This window comes from Semicossyphus pulcher, unplaced genomic scaffold (assembly GCF_022749685.1).
Source record: "Semicossyphus pulcher isolate SPU_LCO1_2020_fin unplaced genomic scaffold, fSemPul1.0.p SCAF_13, whole genome shotgun sequence".
Lineage (NCBI taxonomy): Eukaryota > Metazoa > Chordata > Actinopteri > Labriformes > Labridae > Semicossyphus > Semicossyphus pulcher.
Genome location: NW_027211637.1, coordinates 7116833 through 7136649, shown reverse-complemented (window position 1 = coordinate 7136649; position 19817 = coordinate 7116833). Strand labels below are relative to the sequence as shown.

At 41.9% G+C, this 19817-nt stretch overlaps 1 protein-coding gene across 5 annotated transcripts in view; it reads right to left on the bottom strand.

Moving 5' to 3' along the window:
• Nucleotides 1–335: 335 nt before the first annotated feature.
• The window catches only part of tns2a (tensin 2a), a 57912-nt gene continuing 38430 nt past the window's right edge, over nt 336–19817 (bottom strand). For 3 of the 5 annotated variants that reach the window (XM_069659441.1, XM_069659444.1, XM_069659445.1), the window contains 21 exons: nt 19737–19787; nt 19508–19633; nt 16273–16337; nt 15759–15842; nt 13906–14018; nt 12547–12607; nt 12033–12108; nt 11547–11676; nt 9555–9620; nt 9332–9448; nt 7488–9059; nt 7110–7275; nt 5776–6989; nt 5511–5642; nt 5290–5385; nt 5078–5155; nt 4693–4770; nt 4374–4542; nt 3382–3450; nt 3022–3051; nt 336–2673 (listed from right to left, as the gene is read on the bottom strand). In XM_069659441.1, the coding sequence (XP_069515542.1) occupies nt 2535–2673; nt 3022–3051; nt 3382–3450; nt 4374–4542; nt 4693–4770; nt 5078–5155; nt 5290–5385; nt 5511–5642; nt 5776–6989; nt 7110–7275; nt 7488–9059; nt 9332–9448; nt 9555–9620; nt 11547–11676; nt 12033–12108; nt 12547–12607; nt 13906–14018; nt 15759–15842; nt 16273–16337; nt 19508–19633; nt 19737–19787 (4632 nt within the window). In that variant the 3' untranslated portion in view covers nt 336–2534. The remainder of the gene's footprint in view (nt 2674–3021; nt 3052–3381; nt 3451–4373; nt 4543–4692; nt 4771–5077; nt 5156–5289; nt 5386–5510; nt 5643–5775; nt 6990–7109; nt 7276–7487; nt 9060–9331; nt 9449–9554; nt 9621–11546; nt 11677–12032; nt 12109–12546; nt 12608–13905; nt 14019–15758; nt 15843–16272; nt 16338–19507; nt 19634–19736; nt 19788–19817) is intronic. The other 2 variants (XM_069659442.1, XM_069659443.1) reach the window with 2 other exon arrangements.

Here is a 19817-nt window from a genome sequence, read left to right as displayed (position 1 = left end):
CGGTGCTTAATGCAGCCCAGGACACACACAGCCAGACGGATGTGGATAAATGTGTCCCAGACCACCTCCGTATGTGGCCTGAGTGATCGGATCTGAATGCGTCCTCAATCCGTCCTGTGTGTGTTCACACCTGTGGTTAAGGCTGTCCACTTGTGATCCGATCATAAAACCACATAGGTCTGAACAGGGGCATAGTCCCTCCAGCAAGCGTGCCTGACCTGTCCTTGTTCAAGTTTGCTGAATTTCTCAATTAAATATCATTGAAAATTGAATATACCATCAATAAAACACATTATTTGTCACCTAACCAGAAAAACACAACAGACAAGAAGCCCTTTAGGTACCACATATTTTCAGTTTAATTCTATTCTTCATATTTTTGCATACAAAATAGCATAACATCCTTTTCAACAAACGAATGTTTCCTTTTTCATGTCTCATACGCTGTCCTATAGCTGCATGTGAAAATATATTACTACATCATATAGAGATCAACAAGAAAACAGACCACAATATATTATCACTGTAATACAAGTAGTGTTTTTGTTGGGTTGAACAAAAAAGGCAACACACTAAATAAATGCATAGTACAAATATAAGAAGCCATAAGTACAAAAATATAGCTGGTAAAGAGCTTATTAATACAAGAGTGCTTCGTCTTTGGTTAAGTACGTCTGTCTTCAGGCCGCTGTCTTTCCTGTGTGTGTGACCCTGCTTTGTTATTTTTAACTTAATGTGTGAGAATCAGTTTATAACGAATTTGGCAGCAAAGCGGTAAATAAACACCAAACATTTCCCGGCAGTGGTGTGCTTTAACACTGTACGTCCTATCGATCAAGCTTTTGCCACATTTCACTTACTGTTCTTTAAGTTGGACGTAACAAAACCTTACCTAATATATTTACCTTAATACCCTCTAAACACAAGTACACACCCATCTCTGGCACACACACATTCATTAAAGGCTAAAACCTCACATTCATGTTTACTTTCATTAGAGTTATGTCTCTCTCTCTCGCTCCGATTATGACGTGTATGTGAGAAACAAACATGATTGTCTTCAATGAAATGTGTTACACTTATAAAGGTGCTGTCGTCCGGTTGAAGGCAAGAGTGGCTGTAAATACGCTGTACATCTGAATACCTGAACATCTCTAGATATAGAAACTGAATTACATCATGAGGGCTTTGGTCCTTTTTATACAAAGAAAAATAAGGAGCTTTATAGCAATACATAATATAAACACTTACTGTCATTATTTATGTCTCTATATAGAACATATGAGGGCTTTGCTGCCCAGAAACAGTGCAACAAAACATCCTCCTTGTAAAGTCTGCTTCCTTAAAGCTGCTTTTAGTTTTACTATTGTTGCACTGAACACAAGACTGACACAAGATGATAAAAGCTGTTTTTAACACTCATTCAACCAGGAGCCTGTTTCATAAACCAAGGTTAACTAAGTCGGGCTTTACTGAGCCAAACATTGATGATCCTGGATAACCATTGTCATGAGGCTGGTTGGTAATTTGCTCAGGGTTTAACAATCCAGCTGCGTCTAATTTTTTGTGCTAGTGTGAGTCATGATGAGGAAAGTATTCTGAATAAAGGATACTTAAAAATAGTTAAGTAAAGAGTGTAAGGACCAGAAGAAGGGAAATGAATGCTCGATTAGATTAATTGGACATAAATGTTGCTTTATAGTTTAACTGAAGTAATTTTAAATATATCGTAAATGCACAATTAATATAAATTGATCATTTTTATGTATTCATTTATCTAATTTAAATCTTTTGCATTTTGATTGGTTCTTTTCCCTCCTACACACCTGTCCTATGAAACAGATGTTTTTCTCTACTTTTAATTTAATTTTTTAACAAATTCTTTGTTGGATTGGAGTCATTTTTAAACCAGAATTGGACACAAAAAATTGTCTTCAGAGTTCAAACTCTTACAAAGTTTTCATGGTAGGTAAAAGGACTTAACTGACCTATACAAAATAAGTATGTTGTTAATTTAATTTCACTTAATTGTGTTATTGAGTTATATCGAACAGCTGAAGAATCGACGAATCCTTCTTGCTGATACAGGCCCCTGGTAGAAATAGAAGATACATTTTGCTTAGAAGGCTAATGTGGACTGTGGTGGTCTCCTCTGAAGCCTCCCGTCTTTGGAGGAGTTGTAACGCTCAACATCATGGCTTCCTTTGAACTCTGTTATTTGTGTCTTCGAAAGTACTGTACAATATTAGAAATTATACATGTAGAGTTATTTTGTCAAACAATCCTTGTTCAGGATTAGACAAAGAGGAAAATGAAATAATGGAAAAACAATTAGTAGGGATCAAAGATTTTAAATCGCCTTTGAAATGTCTTAACACCAATAATGAGAAAATCTCTGAATGGAAAAATTAGTGTCATGGCACCAAATCAGAAAACACTGGTTCTAGGCCTGAACAATGACAGCCTTGTCAGAAAAGTATTTTGTGTGTCACTGCTGATCTGCTCTGAGTTGTGCTTCCTCTCTTTGTCTCCCTCTACCGGCGCTGCGACAACATGACCTTGTTGATAAAGTTGACGATAGCAGACGCAGGTTGTTCAGGGTCCAGCTCGGCAAACAGGTGGCAGACGTTCTCTGCTAAGCTGCCCGGCTTCTTTGCTACAAAACCAAACACCCTGAGAGAGGAAGGGTCGAGAAAGACACAAAGAGGATGTTAGGCAGAAAACAGGAAGTAGGAGGCAAAAGAGCGGTAATTACTCAAATACTTTTAGTTTATATTTAAAGTAAGCCTGAAAGGTTATCTACAAGAAATGAGAAGCAAAACCCTTTTATGTAAGAAAGGCTCACATGGGACTTGATTTCATTGTTAAATCATGTCTGCTAGAATGATTTTGCAAGGCTTGCACGCAATCAGATGCCATGCAGAGGCTCACATATCACTAAATTCCACACACCCTTTTTAAAATACACACAACACACATGCATACTTTCCCTCAATCATCAAACACAAACGGAGCACTTACTTAACACTGGTGTTGTCTGAGTTAGTCCACCTAAAGCCAAGAGAGGGAGAGACAGAAACCAGACTTACACACACAGGCAGAGCTGCCAAACAAGCTGATGCAGCTGCAGCCTCGGCCACAGCCAGCATGCTCGCGAACATAATGAGCGGTCTCACATGCTCACTGACATATTCACTCAGGCTAACAAATGCATTCCCAAAAACAGACACACAAGTCCATGCCAGGGCTCACAGCAACAAATGCAGTGAATGATCATGGGTGCAATGAATGACTGATTGGTGTGATGATGTGTCATTGGTTTCTGCAGACTTCAGGTTAGTTTCTGTTCCAACTACAGCTACATTAACAATTATTGCCCACCTCCTGTCCTTAGGGTCGATGCTGCTGAAAGTGACGCTGTTCACAGGGTAATGTCTCCTGAAGAAAAGCCTAGAAGAGGACAGATAAAACAAGACAAGACAGAAGAGTTTTTTTCAGTTCAGTGTTATCCATCATCTTTTATAAGGCAATGATTCATGGGTGTTAAATGGCCACATTTCCCTGATAATTCAAGGCTATAAAGAAGCTGACATTTTTTCTATTAGATCAAATGACCCCACAAAACAACCCCCTAGCTGTTCTATGCCTCCACCAACAAGTCAATTTGAAGATTATATTCATCAGTATTCCCCACAAAATGATCATGTAACTGTGGTCAGGACAAAATGTTTGTGTGAATAAAACATCTGAACAGTATTAGTCACACTCCTTTACAGCAGGGACAAAATACCAGACAACATCCTTTTAAACGGGTACACAAGGCGAGAAGACCAAGAGGAGATTTGCCTCTAATCGATCACAGATGGCATAATTCCCTCCAACAGTTTAAAAAAAGATGAACCAGATAAAATAAAATTTACTCTAGGTGTGTCTGATCTATCGTGTTCTCAAGCATGGGACGGATGAGCGGACAGATATACGTAGCTCAGGCTAACGGACAGACAACCTCAAAAAACTATGACCTGATGAAGACATAAGTTGGTCGCAATGTATCAGCTATTTTTAAAATATATTTTTCCATGTGAAATAAAATCTTTTTATTCTACATAAATCCTACAGAGTGCTTTAGTTGCATTTTACATATTAGATTGAGTTCATTTTTTCACCCATGCAATGACCCCTTTACAGATGAACTAAACCCAAAAACTGTTACCTGTTACAGGTAATGGGTGATCCATAGAAATCAAATCATAACACTAAACAATATAATATTCATATAACATTTATAATGTGATGTTAAGAACTAATTGGAAGTACTGAATATCTAAGATCTAAGATTTTTTTCAAATATGAATCCATACAGAATCTCTTACCTGCGCTGGCTGTCAGTCAGTGTGATACCCTGCGACGTCACCTTGAACTGCACGACTGTGGCAGCAGGATGCTGGTTACGACCGAGGGAAGCATCTGTTGCCTTGGCGATGGCCTGGGGGCCAGTCAGAGACTCTGTTTCCACAGAGTTCAGGTAGAGGACGTTACAGGCTGAGGGGACAGGCAGGGACAGGCAGAGGTGAGCATACGTTAACAATGTAATCTTTACATTAGTTGTTGGGTAATGTATATTATAGCAAATATTTTCTCTTTGATATGGTAATATGAAAAGATGCATTCATTAAGGCAAGATGGACTCACCTGCTCCTTGTTTCAGCAGGTCAGCAGCTGTGCTGATGTTACTCACTGGTTGAATCTCCTGCACGTCTCCGATCAGATCTGACGACATGGAGATTATTAACAATCAGTTATATCTGATAAAATTCTCTGTAAAATGCTATCCTCCTATCGGGTCGAAGCTGTCACCATTTAATGTAGCAGTTCATGCTCTGTTTGATCCAATTAATTTTCACCAACTCATCAAAGTTTATTATTAGACTTCGGCCTTATACAGAAACAAAGAACCCAAAATTGACCTTTTTCTGGTATTTTTTTTAGACAATTTGATTCATTGAGGAAACAGTCAAGAACTTAATCAGAGATGAAAATTAGTTTCATCTCTTTACAAAAAGGAAAGCGTACTAACCTTTTTCCGGGATCTTAAGAGTGCATGGTAAGGAGATGGGTGTGATTGAGTGCTGATAGACTAATGCAGACAGACTCCCTGTGGGTAAGAAACAGTAACAATACTTTACATTCCCTGAAGGTAACAAGATGTATATAAGTATAATGATCTATTATTTTTATTAATGCTTCCTATTAAAAGCAGATATAAAAAACCTCCTATAGAGAGCTTACCGAAGTAGGGCTCATTCTGACATCCCTTGATCTTGACTCCTCGAGGGCCTGTTTCTATTAAGAAGTGTCTGACCAGCTGTTCCAGAGGGTCGCTCACTGTAAGAGCAGAGATTTACTGTCACCAGGCTGCAAGTCTACTAAGGACATTAGTAACTGTGGAATAATAAAGACGCATATTAAATATTGTCAAGGAACAAAAATGTAAAAAAAAAAAGTTTTACTCTTGCTGCTGTGGTTGTTGACATTTGCAGGAGGTGTAGACACCTTCAGGGCCAGGCCATAGGCCCCCTGGAAAGAGTTACTGTCCCTGATCAGGAAGGTTCCTGGCTCTCTCTCCTTCAGACCTGCGATTGCTAGGGCCAAACACAACCAAAATGTTAAGAATTATATCTACTGTTATTCTAAAAAACGATTGATTGTAGACAAAAAGATTTTTCATTTAAAATACAATCAAACCAAGAAAGAATTTTACCCTCTTAGATTTACCTTGCTCTCTGGAGATGCCAGGCTTGTACCAGAATCTCGAACTGTCCTGAACAAACTTCACACTGACCCTGTCCGCATTCTCCAAAGATGCCTCTCTATCATTTTGCCCTGCAGGGGGTGCAATTTCCCCCACAGTGGGAGAGAATGTGACATGGTGCTGATGTTGGGCATTGCTGGCACTGGAGGGAGGCACATGGCCCACAGCTGGCTTCAGAGTTCCCACCCCATCATTAGGTGAACCTGGTTGGGCAGGTGGGTGGCGCTTCTCTGGCAAAGGTGGCTGAGGGTGAGGAAGGGGGATGGAGATGGTGGAGTAGTTGGAGTGGGAGGATGGGTGGAGCTGAGGAGTTTGACTGGAATAGCACGGCCTCTTGTTGGTGTCTAGGGCTGCAGTGTGTCTGGCAGGACTGTGCTCCATGCCTGGGTGGTGTTGGTGTGGGGGTCCGTGCTGCTGGATGTGGTTAGGATGGTGCGGGTCAGGCCCACTCAACATTAACCTCCTACCCAAAGTGGCAAAGCCAGGAACTGGGACATCTGAGACTGGGGAGCCCTCCATACTACTGGAGGCAGGCTGGGGGGATGATGGAGATGAAGGGACAGATGTGACATTGGGGGCTGGGGTGATGATGGATTTTGGGGCTTCAGGGTGAGGTTCATTGGTATGGGAAGATCCAATGACTTCTGCTTGGGTCATTCTGGTCAGTCCGGTGTCTTGCATTTGTGTCTGGATCTGAGGACGGGACGCTGACTGTGCCAGAGCAGCTGCCTCTGAAGGATGTGGGGTCTGGAGGGTGAGGGGGGCAGGTTGGGAGTGTGTATCTGCTGGAGATGAAGCATGTACAGGGGAAGAAGGGGCCTGGCAGTGTCCCTGGTTTGATGTGGCTGGAATTGCAGAGTCAACAGAACAAGAGTTCTGCATTGTCAGAATACCTGACGTTGTTTCTTGGCTACAGTGCTGCAGTTGAGGAATGGAGGTGGACGGGTCTGTTGGTGCAGTGCAGTGGTTGTGGGGTTCTGTTTGTATCTGTGAGTTTGGGTGTGACTGAATGTCTTTGGCAGCTTGTGGCAGAGATGACGGTTCTGTGCTGCTTCTTTGGCTTTCTGGGGCGATAATATCAGCGCGAGAGGGTCCGTCCTGGGACGGGGAAGCCTCACAATCACTGCTGATGATGTCTGTGGTCCGGATCTCGTACTCTCTCCCTCCTGGACTGGGGCTTAAACAGACAAATATGGTTATTATTATAAGATCCAACCAAATTTCAGGCCAAAACAAGATCACAAGGTTGCTTATTGATATCAAGTATAAAATAACAAGGCCTGCTCAGCTGGAATACCTTTCCTGTGTGCGTAGAGGGCTGCTAGTGTGGACGGGAGTGGGTGGTCCAGACATGTCAGATGGCGTGGAGCACGCAGCATGGACGTCTCTGTGGACTCTCTTAAAAGAACCGTGGGTAATGTGATCCCTCCAGCCCACACTTTCACCAGAACTCCGAAGGCCGTCTGAAAGGGGAAAGAAACAATGTGTAACCATTAAAAAAGTCAGCTCAATTCAGACATTGTCAGCAGGGATCAGTTATGTCCATGCAAAGCTTCCAAAATGTGAAACGGATCTGTCTAGTCAAACTATTCAGGACCTGCTGTTGTTGATATTCTCCCAATTCCCTTGTTTAAGGAAAACAAATTTCAAGTGTCTCTGTTTTAAAGTGACTCACCAGTGTGTGAGTCAGAACCATATGACTGCTGTGAGTCTGGATGATGATGGTGGTGGTTATGGTGATGATCTGCTGGCCCGTTACTATGGCTGCAGGAACCCGTAGGCAGCGGGGATGTCGACTCAGACTGGTAGCCCGAGCCGTATCCTCTGCTTTCAGACGGTGAAGGCTGGTAAGGCGAGCAGGGGCACACTTGTCGGGGTGTTTGGTAGCCGCTACTACTGCTGCTGTACTTCAGGTCCAGCTGGGAATGAGCATGAGACCTCGACGCCTCTGGATAGGCTGGGTGACCCGATGGCAAGGGGTCAAATGTAAAGGCCGGAAGATCATGACCCTGTGGGCCATAGGAGGCTATTGTGGCCCTCCTGTGCCAGTATTCAGCCTCTCTGTCCCTCTCCCACTGCAGCTCAGACTCCCTGTCTCTCTCCCAATGGAGGGACAGCTCTCTGCCTCGTCTCAGTCCAGGATCTCTCTCCCAGTGGAGCTCTGACCCTCTGGGTAACTCTGCCTCTCTGGCTCTCCTAAGCCCCGCCTCCCTCTGCTGAAGCTCCGCCTCTCTGTCCCAGTGGAAGCTCTCACTTCGGTCCAGTCTTAGGCTGTGATATGCAGCCGAGTCTTCTCTTCTGATGCTGCAGTCTCTGCAAGGGCAAGCAGACGGAGGCATGCCATCCATTAGCATTATATCGTGGTAGGTAGGGCTTGTAGCAGGTTTGGGGTGGTGTGGGTGAGGATGGTGGTGACTGTGCGGTGGTGGAGGGTGGTGGTAGGGGCCATAGTCATCTTCTCGACAGTACAGACGACCTGGGGCAGACACAGGGTGGTGATGCAGGTGGTTGTGGGAGTGAGGGGTGAGATCTGGTGATGGGTATGGGCAGATATGTCGAGATGAGGAAGCCTCAGAGCAGGAGCGGTGTAGGTAGTGTGGTGGACCACTCTGCCGGTCCCACACCAGGTCTGGAGGTGGAAGGGACTGGTGGGGGTGGGGGCTGTAGTGCTGGCACAGATCCATGTGTGACGGAGGAGCAGCTGGGTTAGGGCTGACAGAAGGGGTCGCCCCATGGTGTCCATTGGTGCCAGGAGCCCGATCAAGGCAGTAACCATTAGGCATGAGGAGGGTGCGGTCGCAGCCAGGCTCCGCACAGCGTTGGGATCGGTAACCATCCCGGCAGGAACAAGACCGACTGAGCCTCAGCGTCCCAGTTCTCTCAGAGGGCAAAGAATCTCCATCATCCAAGATGGCCGTCTCTCGCTCTCCATCTCGGTTTCCCTCGATGCCTCCAAGAAGACGTTCAAGCTCCTCCCTCTCCTGTCTGGTCGGGGGTGGAGGGCGAATGGGCTCCTCCTGGCATTCAGGATGGATGGATGATTGGTTCAGATGGGCGGAGTGGGCGGAGTGGGCTGAGAGAGCGGAGTCAGAACCTTGAGCGATGAGATGATCTGGCCTGTCTTCTGCAAGGCCTGCCGCTGGGCTGCTGCCATTGGTTGATGTGAGAGAACCGGAGCCAGGACCACGGCGCTTCTTTATCTGAGCGTAGAGACTCCCATCCACAGGACCTCTGGTGTGGGCAATATCTAAGGCCAAAAGAGAGAGAACATGATCAGCTCTCAAACTGACATCATTAGCATAGAGCCAATTATGAGCTAGTTTAACTTTATTCTTTTGGTTCTCTTTCTACCTAAAAATCTAGTCCGCCTGTGTTTGTGAATGGCTACGATTTGAACAGTCGAAGGGACAGGTTAGACAAGTTTAGGCCAAAAGTGCCAATGAGCTGTGATTATCCCTCATCAATTAACACTTCAAATCAAGCTGAGATGGTATATTAAGAGAAGAGTTAGTGTCATACCCTCCAGGCTGTCCTGGTATCGTTGGTTAAAGTTCTCGTAGGAATCCCAGCGAACCACTGGGTCAGCAGTATTGTAGTCAACTGTGACAGCTGGGTCGTTCTTCTGGTACTCACGACCTGAGGAAAGACACATTTCACTTCCTTTGCAATTGTTTCCTTCAGTAACCTTTCTTTGCCACACACTAACAGAACAGAAATTTGATTTAAAATGTAGTGAACCTACCTTTGATTTTTTCAGGTCCAGAGGAGAAGACAAACTCCACCGTGGCATCAGATGGGAAACGCTCATCTGGGGAGAAGAAAAGGGAAAAAATGCTCAACAAAACATAGAAATCCCTAACATAAAAAATGCCTGTGAAAGTTTTGAATTCTCTCTACACTACAGTCTTCAGCTGTGAATGTAATCACCTCAACAGACCCAGATTTATGAAAGCATACCAGAGCATCAGTGATGTGGGGAACCTCCAAAAGCAAATCCAACAGTATTTCTGGTCCAACATGTCAAATATACTAATACCTTCCACAGATGTGTTGCTGAGTTTCTTGAACCCACAACGGTCTGTTGATGTACATTAGTAATGCTTCATTTCAAGTAATGAATTGACAACCACATACAAAACCTCCTCTGCTTCACGGACATGTTTCTCGGCTGCACGTATCCTGTGATTTCACAGAAATTGAAACCATGCGGAAACGAGGTAATGACCTTATTCATTATGGACTTAAGCAATAGACCAGTGTTCACTAGGCGTCCTTCACACTCCCACAGGGACAGTTAGAAACATTCGATCCCTTAATACAGTACAACTCATTCTGGTTACTTGCCTCCAGGGAGCTGTTATTATGTCCAGGATGGAGACTAAGCTCCCTCTATTAAGGGATTTATTCAACCACATTATTAGAAGGCCATTCTAGGTAACAAAGTACTGTGAATACATCCCTTTAATGCTTATTTCCAAGAAGCAGCTATTATGTAAAAAAGTTGCATGTGGTGATTAATTAACACATTTTCCCTGCATGACGATTAGCCAGTGAAGCAGGATCTTGCGAAATTTAATGTGGTCTCAAGGGAGCAATATCATTTGTTCTTGTACACTTAAAGTGGGAGTGAGTTACTTCAGAAAGGAGAAATAACACAATCTTACTTTTACAAGTCAGAAGTTGAACTCACAAGCAATAAGTCCTTAATTCAATACAATGCCTAACTAGGTTTGGTATAGCCATGTAGCTTATTGTGGCTGATGTTAGCTACCTACCTACCTTTCGTGTAACTAAAATTACTTTATCAGTTTCCTGATTTCATGACTCTTCTTTACTTGTGCTACAGTTGTGCTACTGGTTAACATGTAAGCAATGAGTTGCCTATTTACACATTAGAGCCTGACTAATATACTGTATTTTTAGGACAATATGGGCCTGTCAATTATCATTATATTGGTGTGTGTATTTTTTGATATGCACCCATATGAAAATGTATTTTACAGAACATAACGCACAACACAATGCTTAGGCTTCCTTAGTAAGTTGTGCCATCCCATAGTCTGTCTAGCAGAGCATTCTCCATATGCAAATCTACTCTGCAGCACATGTAGCAGAGCTGAGCAGACGTTGGAGAATAGCGTGGTAGAATAGAAATGCAATGTACACTTGAGTTCTCTTGAAGTAAGATATTTGTTAAATAAAGCAGCTCTCTAAGAACCTTTGCTTTGCCATATTGGTGCAAAATTGGTACATAATGTATATAGAAAACTGTGTTTTCATTCCAGTTCAAAAAGTCACTATATCAACTTCTTTATCATTTCCCTGTAAAAGTATGATCATTAAAAATCCCATATTGGCCCGGCTTTAGTTCACATCCAGCAGATAAGCATTCATTTGCCTTGTTTAGGTCCACTATTAAGACAACTTTTGGCCCATCTATTTTAATCTTGAAAATGAGAGGAGCCTCTGTGTTGGTTATTATTTCTCTGTAGGTTCATCACCCCTTGCAACTCCTATACTAAACTAGTATGTATAGTCATGTGTTGTGAATACATAAACACAGGCTTTAACAGAATGCAGATACAATCATCATAGTATACCTGCTGAACGTCTTTGAGCTTCCCATAAAAGGAAATGCTTATTAAGCAATGTAATATGGATTTGAAATACAAACAGGATTAATACTGTGGATATATTGATCAGCTGTTCACCTTTACAACCTAAACTAACTTACCAATACAAGCTTCATCCAACTCCCCCTTGCCGAACCACAGCTGGGATCCGTGGATGGTGCAGGTGTGGAACTGCAGCCTGAACACAGTGTCTCTGTCAGCACTCTGGGCTCGCCTGTGGTAGCATTTGACCTGCAGAGGGCAGCAGAGCGTGGATGAGAGGGAAGAAGACATGGATCAAAACGCATGTGGGATAATGAAGGGGTTTTGGTCAGTAAATTCGAGGTTTATTGTTGCAAAATGAGTGACACCTACACTTTCTAAAATAACAGACAGCACAAAAGGAACAAATTATGATTCCTTGTTAACAAAGTGACTTTTGACAGCTGTACCAACTTCACCCATGTTAGTATATTTACTATTCATTTTAGAAGTACTTCTATATTTTTTCTTTCCATAAAAAATAAAAGCTTATCTGTTTACATTTTTATTTTTATAAGTGATGATTAGGATCCTTCTGATGTCATTTCCTCCCCATGTGAACTCACCATGATGTCCCCCTTGAGCAACAGCGCTGGTTCGATCGTCACGCTAAGCCGCTTGCCTCCGGTGCCTTGAAGGTCGCTGTAGACAACACAGTGTACACAAACAAGCTCGTTAGATAACTGAACAGTTACAGGAAGTGCAAGAAGATACACTATATGACCGCATACTGACCAACTGAGAAAAGTTGATTAACTTGTTTACATGTTGTCACATGATGATACAAAACAATATGTGACTTGTTATTGGTTTAAATGATTGATTTTGATAAAGTTTTAATTGAAAAGTTGATAATTTTTTAATAAACTGTGAAAGGCCTTGAGCTAAATAATAAAGATAAAAGATATGAGTTATAAAAGCCTGTTTGAAAAAGAAAGATGCTCCGTGTAGTTTTAATCACTCCTGTCTCTTTAATGACTTTGATGCTGTTGAAAACTTGTGTTATGAAAGAAAACACCCTCGAGCCAACAAATAGGCCCTTTGTTATCAGTTGGCCATATGACAGCAATAAACACTCACTAAATGCCTGATGTGTACACCAACTGCATGGACTGGTAGATCTTCAAGAAGGGGTAGTAACCTAGAAGGAGGAGAGAGAAACTTAGACACAGCCGGCATTATCAAGTGGAAGAGGGAGGAATGTGCTGACTGCCACCCCCGCCTTCTGGACTTGATCATCAGATTAAAGATAAACAGACAAGTTTGTGTGGGCGGAGAGTGAGTGTGCCCATCTATGAGAGCGTTGAGTCAGTAACATGGCTGTGATTCAGGAGGGATGCCTGACAGAGCAACACGCCAAGACAAACATCATGTCACATACGCATGTTGCTGCATACTGAGGCAGGACAGGAGATCAGAGACTGAGGGGACATATCAATTCACTTAATTGTGTTCATGTTCCTCTCCATCATTATTTTGACACCCAAGAGGAGAAATCTTTTCATACATCTCTCTCCAATGAAAGTTCATTATAATCAATAGCTCTGTAGCTACTTCTGATGCCTTAGAGTTTATATTTGCAGTAAATATGATGTTATGTCGACTTAATAAGGGCCCATAGTTACTACTACTTGCAGTTACTACAACCACATGACACAATACAACTTGAAAACTGAATCTCTGCATATTTACCCCTTAAATCCATGCACACCTGAATTAAAACCTTTATTTTTAGACTTTAAGACGAGCTCCAGTCATGTTTTAAGACATATAAAATGCTCTGATTGAAATAATAAATTGTGTCTGATGTGTTTTTTTCTGCAAAAAGGTTTCCCTTCATAAAATAACAGCCGAAAACAAAACGCATCTCTGCCATCGTTCAGTGGCAATTTGTTGAAACTTAGCTAGTTTGAAATTTAGTAATCAGTAGCAGTAACGTTAACGTTAGTAGTCAGTAGTGAGTTTGCAAAAATTACGATGACGGTTACAGGCGCTCGCGCATCGCCCAAAGTGGTTGCCCTAGGCTGCAAATAATGATATGCATAGCGTCACCCCGTCCATCAACGGGATTGGCTCCTTAGGTTTGTGATGTCTCAAACCTGCCAATCTGAAAACATGTCGTTCAGCCTGTCCTTGGTACACTGCAGTTTAAAAGCAGACATACTCTAAATTGCCCCTAGGTGTGAATGTGAGTGTGAAAGGTTGTCTGTCTCTGTGTGTCAGCCCTGTGATTGACTGGTGCCCAGTCTGGGGTGTACCCCGCCTCTCGCCCAATGACAGCTGGGATAGGCTTCAGCACCCCTGTGACCCTGAACAGGATAAGCGGTATAGATGATGGTCGGATGGATACATATTTTAGGTAGCGTCGAACTAAATATGAAATCAAATTAAAAAGAAGTAGGGATTGGATAGAGATGAACCCATGCTCAACAATCTCACCTCCTTCGCCCTGGAAGTTGGGCAGTGATGGGATGAGGACTTGGTGGAGGAAGAGAGGGCTGCTGTTCATCTTGATCGCCCCGGACAGAAGGCCTCCAAAGTAATAGATATACCTTAGAGAGACAGAGACCGAGTGAGTGAGATCTTTATGATATAAAGAAGTGTGATAAAAATGGTGAATAAGAATAACAGATGGTGACTGAGAGCATGAACACACGTCTTTAAAGAGAGTAGAAAAATGCAGGAGCAGACGATGCTGCTGCCAGACAGAGAGCTACAGTAGACTTTCAAATGAGAATTTGACGCAGATAAATAAAAACAGAATGTTTCACTTTCCTTTAAACTGTCTGCAGTTGGTCTAGGAAAACTTTTCTTGTTTCTTTCCCAGTTGAACTTGATTCAGGAATGTTCTGGAATAAGTTGTTTCCTGCATTTTATATCATTCAATTTTTCATAGCTACATTTTTATGTTAGAAAGAGCTATCAAGGGAATCCTTTAATGTTAAGCACAAAAAAAAAAGGAAATGTGAATTTGCTTTTTTCCGAGTTTGCTTTGGATTTCACCCCTCATAAAAGAATAAGTTGACAGACAGAAAATATTCATATTTTCTTCCTTACTTGATTTATGCCATTCTTATAACTGTACGCTCAATAAGCTACATTCATGAGATGATTAGATTAGCTTAGCATAAAGCCTGTAACCAGGGGGATACTGCTTGTCCGCCTTTATATTTAGGACAGTACGGAAGTGAATAAGTGTATTACCCCAAAATTATAAACTATTGCCTAAATTATTATTGTTGAGAATGTAAAATGAGCGTTGTGTATCAGTCCTTCTAGACTACGTTTTGACTTTTTTGCGATGAAATTAAAGTAATAATCTTGAAGATTTTCATTTAAATAAATGTTGTGAAGTCACCATCTATCGCCGAATGAGGTAACACAATGGTGATTGAGCCTATGGCCCACTGATGAAAGCCTTTGCATTTGCAGTATTACAGACTGGGTGTCTGGTACGACTCTTGTGGAAAAAATCACAAGCGGCGCCCAGTTAGTGACGCGTTTTCCATCAGCCAGCAGTGGTTGGTCTGCCAGAGAGGGTAGGCAGACATTTCTTCACACTTAATGACTATCAAATACCTTCTTAATATTTATTTACACAATTATAATGGCCTAGTACATAGACATTTTTAATCATCAGGGTAGAACAGGCACAGGTGTTACTAATCATGTTAACAAGGTTCTGTTTAAATTAAAGGTCCTTGTAAACATTACCTTTGCAGAGTTAAATAGGCAAAAATAGAGAGAGGGGGAAACTTTGGTGAGTTGTTTTCTGATGGTTGGATACAGCTGTGCTCTTTAGCAAGAGTCCAGCTGGAGTATTTCCCGTTGGTTTTACATAATCCTCTTCAGAAGAATAATCACTGCAGACGTGGAGCTGTCTTAGTGTTGCATGCTGTCTCATGTTGGTGTTAACATTCAGTGCTGGTAGCCAGCTGCCTGAAGCTAATATCACTCAACAGTACACAGTGAAATCTACATGGTGAGCAGGACGCTTTGTTTGAGCAGACCGGAAAAAACAAGCATACATCAACTGGAATATCTTCAGAAAAACAACCCCTCTTCCAAAAACCTGAAGCATCCCTTTAACCTGAGATAAAGACAGATCCAATCCAGCAGTTGTGCATATGAAGAGCTTGAAGCTAAAAGCTGTTTCCTCTCTCTTTTCCCTTAAATAGGATGCTTAAGGGGATACATTTGCCAACCACTGCTCTGACGTTGGAGACCCTCAACCACCCACCTTTTACCCTCCCTCTCCCCAATCTCCCCTTCTTTCATCCGGTGGCCTCTACCTGTTTTGGGACGGCTGGAGGGAAGAGGACACCTTATCTTCACAGAACTTCCTCATGGCGAGCGTACTGAGAGCCTGATCCGCCCTGAAAATAGATGCAGGCAAACACACACACACACACACACACACACACAAACACACACGCGCATACTTTTAGCCAACAATTTCCATCATGGGACTTGCACCAGACTCTCTTGATGCTAGAAAGCACATGGAGAGGATACAGCTGGGATTGGCCACAGGATAAACCAGTTTCCACTGCAGCGTCCACTGGGCATAATTTATCACAGGACTTATCAACACAGTCTGAATAGAAATAATTTTACTGGAACACATGAGCCAGTGATGTACTGCTTGTAATACAGATTTAAATATATTTTGCCATGCACATTTACAAAGTTGACAATAAATATATTTTTGCAGGTCAGTTTGCTAATCTTTAACGTGTTGCATGAGTGGATACATTCTGATTTATGAGAGAAAGAGGCTTTGAAGTCTCCAACACACACACTCACCCTGCAGAGATCTTGCTGTAGTGCATGTAGGCCGCAATAATCACTCCTGTTTTACCTTTGTTGCCCTGTAGGAGGGAGACAGGAAAAGGGTCAGAGTCGTGATGTGCTCGGGCTGGTTTCACAAAGATAGACTTTAGCCAAATCCCAATCTCTTCCCTAAAGCCTAAACACTGAACCCTCACGGAAATCAGTGACGTCAGGCGTGAGTCCATGAGGGTTTGAGGACTGCATAAAAATGAGGAATCGGACATCAGACGTTGCCTGGGAACAAGAAGCCAACCTCCGGTGTGTAATTGTGTGTCTTGCATTACAGTGTTTAAATTTTTTAGCAAACTATCAAAATTGAGAAAGGCGGTAATGTTAATCATTTGCTGTTTGTTTTTCTGCAAAATATGAACATTTGTCTACATTTAGTGGGGGGCTGGAAAATCACGTTTGTATACGTCACCAAGTTCGCTATGAACTCTGGGTAACTACCAAAGGAAAGTCTGCAGATTTGCACATTTACGGAAAGTCTGCATTTTGGCGTTGAGAAGTCTGCATCAGAGCCTTCACGCACTTTTGACAGTGGCACAGCACTAAGCACTTACAGGGGACGCGCCTCAAAGTCTGAGAGTCAGTGAGTGTGGGGATGGGGATTTGGCAAATGACTATGGTTTATGTCAAACTAATAGTGAGGATTAGTCGGTTAAATTAATCTGTTGCACTGAGCTGTCATGCTCTTGATTATATTAAATTGTTATGGCTGACAGAGTCACCACATTAAAATGTTTGCCTTCTGTAAGGATTAAACAGTTACAAATGCATTCAGCTGAATCAACATTTTAACATGTAAGCTTGTAGTGAGCTCTGGGGTTGTGTGGTTCATTTTTTTAGAGCTTAAAATTTGTTTCCGAGAGCAAAATTATGACTTGCAAAACACAAAGGACCAGCCTGAAGTGTCTCTGCGAATCGAAACCGGTCTTTGATTTCATCCTCATGCACTGTGGTTTGTATCAAGACAGCTGATTCTCACTGCTTCTCAGAATTGACAGTCCTGACTGCAGGGCTGACTCTTGATAGAGACGCAGTTTGAACCAGAGTGGGAAAGGGAGGGAGCGTGACAGAGACGAGGCAGGGACAAAGAAAAATGATGACAAGCAGGTTGAGATCAAATTAAAAAGCTCCCTGTTGTGTTTTTTTCACACCGGGTGCTCCGTACTTCCTAACACATTCCAAGGACATTCCAGCCTCAAATTCCTAATGGGACCCCTCCAAATACGAGCAGGAAGGCTGCAACTTCACACGAATTAAAGTTGGTTTGCTCAGTATGTCCTTCAATGGCAGATTCCTCAATGAAAAAAACTTGTTTATTTCCCTCAACGGCGTGATCTGCAGCTGGGAAAAAACTGCTTGTAGCTGGAATGTTCTGGAAGCCAGCAGACCACAGAAGTGGTCTGGTTTTAGTATTGCATTTCTCCTGACCAAAACCAATACATAAAACATGCAGACAAGCCGTGGGAGCTCGGTTGCCCTCTGTGTTAGATGGTTACAGTTTATTGGTCTGAAAGGTTGCCACTACTCTCCGAACAGGAAGGCATGAATGAATCACTAAATCAAGTGTAACAATGTGAGAGTTAAACATCAACTTCAATCAGTCTCATTTAGATTGTATGGTTAATTCTCTGGCATGGGTGGATAGGCTTGTTGATTTATAATATAATATTTACTCTACAATTTTGGTTTGAGTCAGGTTATGTGTAACTGCGTCACCTAACTTGTACATCAGAAGAAGTGAATGGGGAGGGCAAGCAAGTGAAAGAGATTGTAACTGAAGATCATGTTCAACTTTATCAGTCAGAGCAGTTATAGCATAAACTGTACCATTAACCAAAATAAGAACTCTATTTGTGAGTTACTTCTTGATTTGCATTTTTTGAGGTCTGCATCTTCTTGTTACCTTAACCAGTTTTAATTTTCTGCAAATAAAAGACCTTAATGAGAATATTTTTTTTGGAAGTAGGGAAAAAATGTTGTCTACAATAAAACAAGAGTTCATTTTCCACAAAAAGAAACCTATAAATCGTAAAACCAGAGAAAAACATATTTTTCAGTGGTCTCTTGTGTTTTTTCCGGAGCTGCATTTCTTGAGTATTTCGGTTTCAAGCTATATTAAACTTCTACCCCACCACATGTCAGATGGAAATATCGGACTTTTTTCTATAATATATTAACCTGAAAGTTAGTGAAAATACACCTTACAGATTCATATTTTACAAACAAAACTTTTTTTTTTAAATGATGCATTTTTATGGATCAAACCACTAAGAGTATATAGAGCTAACATAGCTTAATATAATTCTGCAAAAATGATGATGCACAAAAAGTATTCCTACTTTCCATAATTTAAGTAAATTTAGCTCATAACATCAAATGCACTTATAATTATAACAAAATTATTACAAAGACAAAATTAGGTAGAGGGTCTGAATATCAGCACTGACATCTGGATAGCAAATTAAGGGGTCAACAGGCAACAGAGCCAATGCTAATGTTATTGAGAAACAACTTTATGTAGCCCAACTGAGTAAAATTGAATTACTTCAATCAAACATAGAGTCCACATTTTATATAGTAACCTGTTCTTCACAGTTCCAGTTCTATCCAAAGTATGTTTACGGTTCTTTTTACTGCCTATGTCTGAAGCAGATTCTTTAGTATCCGGCCCAATAAAAAAAAGTAGTTTTGTTGGTAATTCAAGCGCTATAAGCTTTAAGCGCTTTTAGAGTTATAATTTACAGTATTAATTTCCTGGAAAACATAAGAAGGCATTAGGATGACTCACTCTAAAGCGTAAATCAACATTGCGTCTAATTAAACGCTTTGTCAAGTTTTTATGTCCCTCCACCATAACACATAGAGGCTACAAGCTACCAAGCAGTTGAGGGTTGTCATTGTGTTTTGCTGGACTGTACTTACACACAGTGCTTTAAATGCAATTTATTATCAACAAGTCGCTGCCTCATTTCCTGCTTTTCAAAAGAAAACACATTAATATTAAAATCAAATACCTATCTGCTTGTCGTTCATGGGAACTTGAGTACCTAAATGATACTTGAAACGAATACTAACAAATTTAATATGTGTTGCTAAGTAGGTTGAAAAAATGTACATTTTGATATATCTGCCCGTTGGGGGGCCTGGGAAACAATGTCTCATCTGTCTGAAAATCCCTGGTCACACCCTGAACTCTGACCTTGCAATGCAGGACCACCACATGTTGGGGGTCAGAGGTCAGCCAGGTCTCCATGGCCTTACATATGGCACAGATCTTATCCAGCGGCGGGGCGTGGAGGTCCGGCCAGCCAAAGTCGTGAACCTGCTGGATCCAGATGGATGTGAAATGTTGTTTGCGGACACTTAACTACAGGATATGAACTGAGCATTTAACACCTGTTAAGAGAATAGCAATAACTAAATTTTACCTTTGGATTTAGCCGGCTGATATCGTGGCGCCTCTCGGAGAGGTTCAGGAGCTGAAACAGGAAATATTTTTATCACTGTTA